Genomic DNA, 8,395 nt, shown 5'->3' on the forward strand with positions numbered 1-8,395 from the left:
ATGCAAACGTCTAGGTCCTGCATTATAGGATGTTACTGCAGCGTTGCACCGTAAATTATACGATCCACGAAGAGAAAAATTTACTCGCTTACCACCAATAAATTTCGCTAAAATTGAGTTGTACGACTCTGCTGCATTATTACTTACTTTGTACAATAAACTTTCAGCATGATATAATACAAGACTTTTCGCTGCAACTAATTCTTCCCAAATACCTAACGATTTCATCTGTGGCACTAAATTTATTTCGCCGTCTTTTTGTCCTTTGCAAAAGTAAAACTGACAATTCGTATGATCGCCAAAAACATGACTTGGCCCATTTATTAAATCTTTTTTTAAATTTAATAATTTATGTTCAAATGATATATCTTCTTGATATTTTCTATATTTTACAGCTTCTGTTATTGCATACCTAAGTCTAAGAATTCTATCTTTTATTGCTTGTCTTATATTTCCCGGAATATTTACGCCTCTAGTAGTTCTTCTTTTAGTAGATATGTCTTTTAATTTATTTACATAATTGCGCAGTATATGGTTGGAACATTCAATTTTTTTAATCACAAAATTATACCCGTATGGTTTAGCTAGATGTAGTCTTTTCATCACGCTGCTATCTCCATCACCTAAAATTAACATATGTGGTTAAAAATTGCCCTATTATAATTTTTTTAATGCTCAACATTAATATTAAAATATAATCCAATTTAAATAAATACCTATAAGCTTAGAGTATATCAGATTATGCATATCAATACTTCTTTTAAAACCTTCTACAATAATATCTGCTTCCATAGCGGTTGAAGGCAAGTTCCAATTTTTGAAGCAAAGGTGTTCTTTAGGATCTAAATTATTTTTAGACGCTCTCTGGCAAATACAACAATACTTATTTCTTACGCCAATGAATAAAACTTTTTTTGTTTTAGCTCCAATTATGCAGGCCTACAAATATTGATAAATAGGTAATTTAATTGACCGCATTATTAGCTAATTCCATGGGTGTCAATAATAGGTTTGTTTACAATAATTATAAAAATGTCAAAAATAATAATGTATTATCTTAATATATATAAATCTCGTGTCACAATGTTTGTCCTCAATGGACTCCTAAACCACTTAACCGATTTTGATGAAATTTTTTACAACGCGTGTAATTTGGTCCAACTTAAAAGATAGGATAGTTTTTTTTTTTCAAATTTTTTAATATCGGGACAGCTAAGGGTTGTCCAGAAAATAATAGAAGTGCTCAAACAGGGATTTTGATAATTTACGGTAGAAATAATTGTTTATAAATGGTTGCTAAGCTACGTAGACTATTTATTATTATTATTATTATTATTATATTTTCGGTGAATATAGTAACAATTTTTTATAATTATTATTTATTGTCCCCGTTTTTGTAACATTTTTCACTGATTAATCGCTCCTAAAGAGAAGATACTTAGGTATGTAAATGTAATAATATGTAATGTAATGACGTCACTGTCCAGCAATAAATAAACTATATTAAGATCGCTATTGGTTATGATTGGCATTTTTAACGGGCAACGAAGTGCACGGGGTCAGCTAGAAAGAAGATAGATATCTTTGATTTATTATATATTTAATATACTGTAATATACTGTAATATATACTGTAATATACTGTATATACTGTAATTATATATTTTTAAATATATAATTCACCAATATTAAATTTATGAGGGTAGCATAGATAGTCGTAGACCAACATTTTCTATAAAAAAAATAGTTGCATCTTACATTTTAATAAATAACTTTTGTTGAGGGGTAGCAATGTCCAAATACAGCTGTTTTCAATAATTATTAACCTTGATTTTATTGTGATATTAATTAAATTATTAACTTACAACTCCAGAAAGTGCATTGTATTTCGTTTTGTAAGAGCGTTTAGACCAAGCACCATCTGCAATCACTGCTATCATTGGTCTACCACTGACATCAACTTCATTATTTTGTATTGCAATATTTGCTTCTTCCTTACCAGCTAGTTCAATTTCTTCCCAAGATATCTCATTGAAGTACGTAGCAATTTCGTTGTGCAATAATTGATATTTACCATTAGACATAACTGGCATGTTTAAGATAGCTCCCAATTCTTCTATCTGCGCATGTCTAATACAAAATATAGGTATAGGGTGAGAAAAAAAACATACTAATACGAAAATTTTAAATTAAATAACTTACCCTTGTCCTATATTCACTGCTGCTGTTACAATTGCTAAATTTGTGTTAAATTTGTTGCCAGGTTCTTCTGAATGTATCACCTCTATTTGATTGCAAAAATTACATTTAAAATAAAATGAACTTATGCATCCATTACGTACTTCATGAGTAAAAATTAAATTTTTAAAAGTGCATCCAAATGGATGTGAAAACGATTTTATTGTATTGAATATATAATTAATATCCACAATTCGTCTTCCTTCCAGTTTCATATCTGCTAGATTGCAGCTTTGATTTAAATCTAGAGATAATGCCAAGTCTTCCGTGTCATTCATATTCGTGGTTCTAAAAGTATATTAAAATTATAAATAATACTGTCGAAATTAATATAGTTATTACTTTGATAAAAGTAGACAAACTTATGAAGAATTTTGTATTGAATTTTCAAACGTTAGATTTAAAAAGATAAATTTTTATGAATTTCTAACTCAAAATAAAATTTGAATTGCAAATATTCGTGATTTTTACGTATTTTGTCAAAATTTGAACTTAAAATGCTTATAAAAAAATTGTGACTATGTATTTTTAATAATTTTTAACTGTCGCTGTAGCTATATTATATATATATCGTTGTATATATTAGGAGCTTTGTATTAATATTTGAAGCTTTTTCACCAAATGAATAAAATTTTACTGTAATTTATAAAAAAAAAAACTAAAAGATCGAAAAGTTCAAATGTCTATAAACAATTTAAAAAGATTTGAAATATTTTGAAAATTTTATCTAGTATAGAAAATTTTAGTATAAACATTTAGTGAAAATTTCATGTTTCTACGGTAATCAGTTTTAGAGTTACACCAATATCTAAAATCAATTTTTTCAAAAAAAAATGTTTGGTTTTTCCCGGTGCTTTTGATGCTTTTGTAAACTATTGGGAATTTCATGTATACAAACACAAAAAAAATTTTAAACAAAATTTAAAAAAAAATACACACACAACATTGTTAAATCAATATATTCATCGCTCCGCTCAGAATCTAAAAGTGGACTTCGCGAATAAAGCTATATATTGGAATGAACAACTCTCTAACAATCTATCTCCAACACAAGCCTTTTTTCGAAAAAAAACATTTATTATAATACATTTAAAAATGTATTCTATATTTATTATTTATTATCTAAGTAACTAATATTCTGTCGATCAATAAAAACAAATCAATTAGACTGAACCGAGCCGCTTCGTACTTTTAATATTACTATACTTTTGGAACCAAATTTTGGATATTTTTCTCAATTAATACTAGTTTTATTTTATCTTTTTTTACTTACATCTGGACATTACGCTGTGATGTTACTAATTGTCGTTTACTGCTACTACACGCTATCGTTAGGGCATTGTCTTCGGAAATGTCATTATGGCCTACTACAAGATCGGTTTTCTGTGAAAATATACAAATAAAAAATATAATCTTGGACAAAGAACTATGTGAATATGTGGATCACTAATTTGTTTATATTCATCTCTAAAGAAGTTTAGTATTATATATCTAATATAAAGTCGTTTTTATAACACAAAATACTCGTTTTCCTATTATTTTTTTATGCAAAACAATTTCTAATCTTCGTGATTTTCTAAGGTATTTAATCATTAACTTCACTTACCTTGTTTTTTACAAGTGCAGCAATATTTCCTTTATTTTTTCTGCTTTTACTCGGAAAACATTTTGATTTTTTACCCATACGCCAATTTTTCGTATTATCCATCGTTAAAAATATTTGAAAACACGTAGGTAAAAAAAAATCACAATATGTTCAAAAAATTGCAATCAAAAAATAATAACTGTGGTGTAAGGAGTAAGGACTAGGTTTATGACTGACTAAATGTGAATTTGCAGTTTTGTGGTGTATTATAGAAAAACATTATTATTATTATTATTGGACTAATATTATAATATGATAATTATCGTAAATATTGTTTCTCGGTAAATGGTCGGCATCCGGTCGACGCGCGACGATCCGGGTAAACGTCGCGTAATTAATTGGTTATCGGAATTTGGCGTTCTCGCACTCGCAGGCACATGTCAGGTTAAGTTATATTAGGAAAAAGTATTCAGTTACTCTTCGTGTAAAAACATACTTCGGCTGTGACAAAATTGTGAGACTTAGGTTAGTGTGATTTTAATTCTGTAAAAATCTTAAAAAAATTTAACACCTCCTCTAAAGAACGGTCGAAGAGTTTTTTATAAATATTAATTTATTCAATACATATGATTGAACGAAAATGTTGTAAAAACTGAAATTTGTATGATATTATAATACTGTCAAAAGTTAAAACTTAAAAAAATTACTCCGACGGTTCTACAGAGGAGATGTTAAGAAATGTTATTATTTTTACAGCATTAAAATCGAACCATCCGAAGTCTCACAATTTTGTCATAGCGGAAGTTCTAAAAACGATTTTTTTTTAATCAACTGGAACCACCTTAACGGTAAGATTATGAATAGATTCGTTTATGTATAAGTATACTGATACCTATATTATATTATATACTAAAATAATTAATATTTTAAGTACCTAAAACTAGCATTGTATTGATGCTCAGTGGCGTAAATACCAATTTGGTTAGATGCAAAACCACCATAGGCCCACAACTGACGAGGGCCCTAGTCTAAACAATAATACCCTATATTTTATATCAAATTTAAAATTTAAAATTAATATGAAAATAATATTATTTTATTATAATTTTTCTAACTACTCCAGTAACGATTGTTTCTGCCGAACGTTGTTTTTCTAAACTTAAGCTCATAAAAAATCATCTTAGAAATTCAATTTCACAATAAAGATTTACAAATATTGCAATTCTCAATATTGAAAAGAGAATACATAATAACTTAATATTGACAAGATTATAAATTACTGCAGATTTAAAATTAAGAAAACAAAATTTCCTAGCCTAGTCTAACATATTTATTTAATCAATATATTTTTGTAGTTTCTAAATAACTATACAAAGGAAAAAAATGTTGTATGATTTTTTTTTTTTTTGGTTGATCATTACAAAAGATATAATAATAGTATATTTTGTTTTGTTTTATTTGATGTATTATATTAATAATAATATTTTATTTGCAAAATATTTCTTTTTGTATATAAGTTAAGGTACGTTTTCCCTGCAGCGTCCAAACGCAGCGTCAGACGTATTGTTACTAGGATACATACATATTTTTATATTATGTGACTGTTTTCCTACTTGCGTTTAACGCAGCGCGTCGGTAAATGTCGCAGTGCGTCCGGACGCATCACTAGTCTGGACTAGTACTTCGTTGAAATGTCTTGCGTCAACACACAAAATGTCCAAAAAATTTGTATTTTCCTCAACTGAGGATGAAATTTTATTTGAATTTGTGCAACAAAACCGAGAAATTGTTGAAAGTGCTCACCCTAAGCACAAAGATTTACATCATAAAGAAACTATCTGGAAAACTATTCAGAAAAAGTCGGTAGAACAGGTATGTACAAAATATAATAGTGCTAATGGGCGCCCGGGAATTGGGCCACATTTTAACTACCTATTTTGTATAAAATATTTGTTAACATTTTTCTACCCGGAGATTGGGCCATAAAAGTATAGCACACAATTAATATACTATTAATACGAATATAATATAATGTTTATCAACTAATTATTATTTTTTTAACATATAAAAATACAATTCGTCAAATAATTAATATATTTTTTAAAATACTTCCATACAGATTTAATTAATTTAATATACAACAAGGTCCATAAAATTAGTCGAATATGAAATAATTTTTATAAAGAATGCCAATACTCATTTTACAAATATAATATAAGGACCATAAAGTTAGTCAAAAAATAAATAATATGAAATAATTTTTTTCTAATATAATATTTAAAAATATAATTTTTTTTTTTTTTTAAAATAACATGAATACATGATACAGATTGTAAATATTCAAATTGGATTTTTTCCCCTGCTTCATATTTTTTAATTTCATTAAGAATAAAATTTTGTCGAACTAAAGTTCGTTTTCTTGTTTTTATTGTTCCTATACTTCTAATCTTAATATAAACTTCTGATTGAAGTTGCAATAAAAAATTATGTATCTTTGGATGTGACATATAGAAATTATTTTTGAAATGTGAATGAAAAGACTCAACGGCATTTGAAGTTCAAATTAGGTTTCATAAGTTTTGCACACTACGCGTATGACTATTTATCCATTTCATTTGATGACAATTGATAATTCTATATCATAAGATATTGGATAATTTATTATCTTTTTATAAGGCATACGCAGTCGCTTCGAGTAAAGTTTCGTATGCGCTGCAGTATTAGGAATTGTATCAATTTATATAAAAAGATGTATTATATTAAATATTATTTTATTACAATTTAAAATGTAATAGTGGCCCAATTACCGGGTCTGCTTATTATAAATATACAATTTTAGTGGCCCAATTACCGTATACTTTTGGAAAAAAAGGTGAATTATGGCCCAATTCCCGGGCGCCCGTACTAATAACTAATTTAATTAATTAAATATGTATTAACTAGATCACTAAATGGATATTATTTATTATTGTAATTACTTAGCTTTATTATAACAGTATTTTTATGCTTTTAAATTATGAAAGTTTAAAAAGTTAAGGTTTTTTTTATAGAGGAAGACTGCAAAAAAAGGTGGAGGAATATTAGGGATACGTATATGAAACAGAAAAAAAAACTTGTCAACTGGGTCAGCAACGTCTAATGTCTATAAAGTCAATAAAACACTGTCATACTTATCATTTATGGATTCTGTGGAATACGAAAGAAAATAATGACAATGTGTAAATTGTATTTAATAACTGAAGACGGAGGTGATGGTGAAACATTAATCGACATAGAAAATGACGAAGATACGTCATTAGAATCACCAAACATATCAGATTTACCATCATCATACGGAAAAAAACGGATAAGGTCCAAAGAAGATAAAATTAGCCAAATCCTAGCAAAAAGATCAAAAGAAAGGGATATTATATTTTCTAAAATCCAGGCTCAAAATGAAATTTTAGTCTCCGGTATCTGCAATCAGCAAGAGGATAGTGTGGATCAATTTTTAAAAAATATTTCCACGACTGTAAAACAGCTACCACGACGTGCAATAAATGAAGCAAAAATGCAAATTTTAAGTTTGGTTAACCGATTAGAGGACAAATATTGCAACGTTCAAGAACTACTTCAAGTACATCAACCTCAATATTATGATTATAATTTTCCATTACAACAGAGGTTCATAGCGCCAAGTTATCCCCCAGCTACTTCATCATCATCGCACGGATTTATGCAATATAATTACGAAGAAGATAATACAAATTAATTGTTACTTCCATTTTTTATAACATTTTTCAATCATTTTAAAGTTAACTTTTTTATTTTTATTGTTAAATATACAGTGTATTAAGAAAGTATGTTATTTTTTAATTTTGCTACCTATGAATTTTAATGATTAATAATTTTTAAACTATAAAAGTTCATAATCAGGTATATTTTGAAAGATGATCATATTTTTTTTTTTAATAAACCAAAAGATTATTTTAGAGTATTTGTTCCAATGCTATATAAATAATTATTTAAACCGATTTTATTAAAATATACATTTAAGCAAACAAAATTTTAAGATATTTTAAAATTATTATATTTACCACAGAAAAACCAAAAACCTAAACATTTATAAATAGAAAAGATTTTGTTGACTTCCTGCGTCCACTGTGAATTATTTTTGTTTTAATAATAATTATCCACTAGGTACTAAAATATAACTTCTATACACTTGTTATTTATAATTCAGTATCTCCCAAGGAAGCAGTTAAATAATATACAAATAACATATTATATTACGTATAGATTATAAATATTAAATTTAATTAAAAGTAAATTTATAGATTTAAATTGTTTAAACAATATTATGAAAGATACTAAATTAAAAACAAAATAAATATCCTAAAATTGAAAAACATAGGTAATAATTATTATTTTAGTTTGTATTATTCATGTTTGCCACGGTACTGCTCCTTCGCTAACGAAGTAATCTTTCAAAATGTCTCTTACTGCAAGTCCCTCTGAACTCAAAAACCTCTTTCATGTTCCAATGGCAGCATATTGTTATCAGGGATAGGTTGTTCTGAATCGAATTGATGGT

The 8,395-nt window shown here is 27.2% G+C and overlaps 1 protein-coding gene across 1 annotated transcript; it reads right to left on the reverse strand.

Moving 5' to 3' along the window:
* Positions 1–147: 147 nt before the first annotated feature.
* Positions 148–4,663, reverse strand: LOC126555584 (uncharacterized; the record flags this gene model as incomplete). Its single annotated transcript, XM_050210484.1, has 6 exons — positions 3,844–4,663; positions 3,511–3,620; positions 2,202–2,525; positions 1,865–2,129; positions 717–939; positions 148–623 (listed from the first exon to the last, which is right to left on the reverse strand). Coding segments are annotated over exons 1-6 (1,500 nt in total), but the record flags the coding sequence as incomplete, so codon positions are not given.
* Between the last annotated feature and the right edge of the window lie 3,732 nt (positions 4,664–8,395).

This window comes from Aphis gossypii, unplaced genomic scaffold, assembly GCF_020184175.1.
Source record: "Aphis gossypii isolate Hap1 unplaced genomic scaffold, ASM2018417v2 Contig00920, whole genome shotgun sequence".
Classification (NCBI taxonomy): domain Eukaryota; kingdom Metazoa; phylum Arthropoda; class Insecta; order Hemiptera; family Aphididae; genus Aphis; species Aphis gossypii.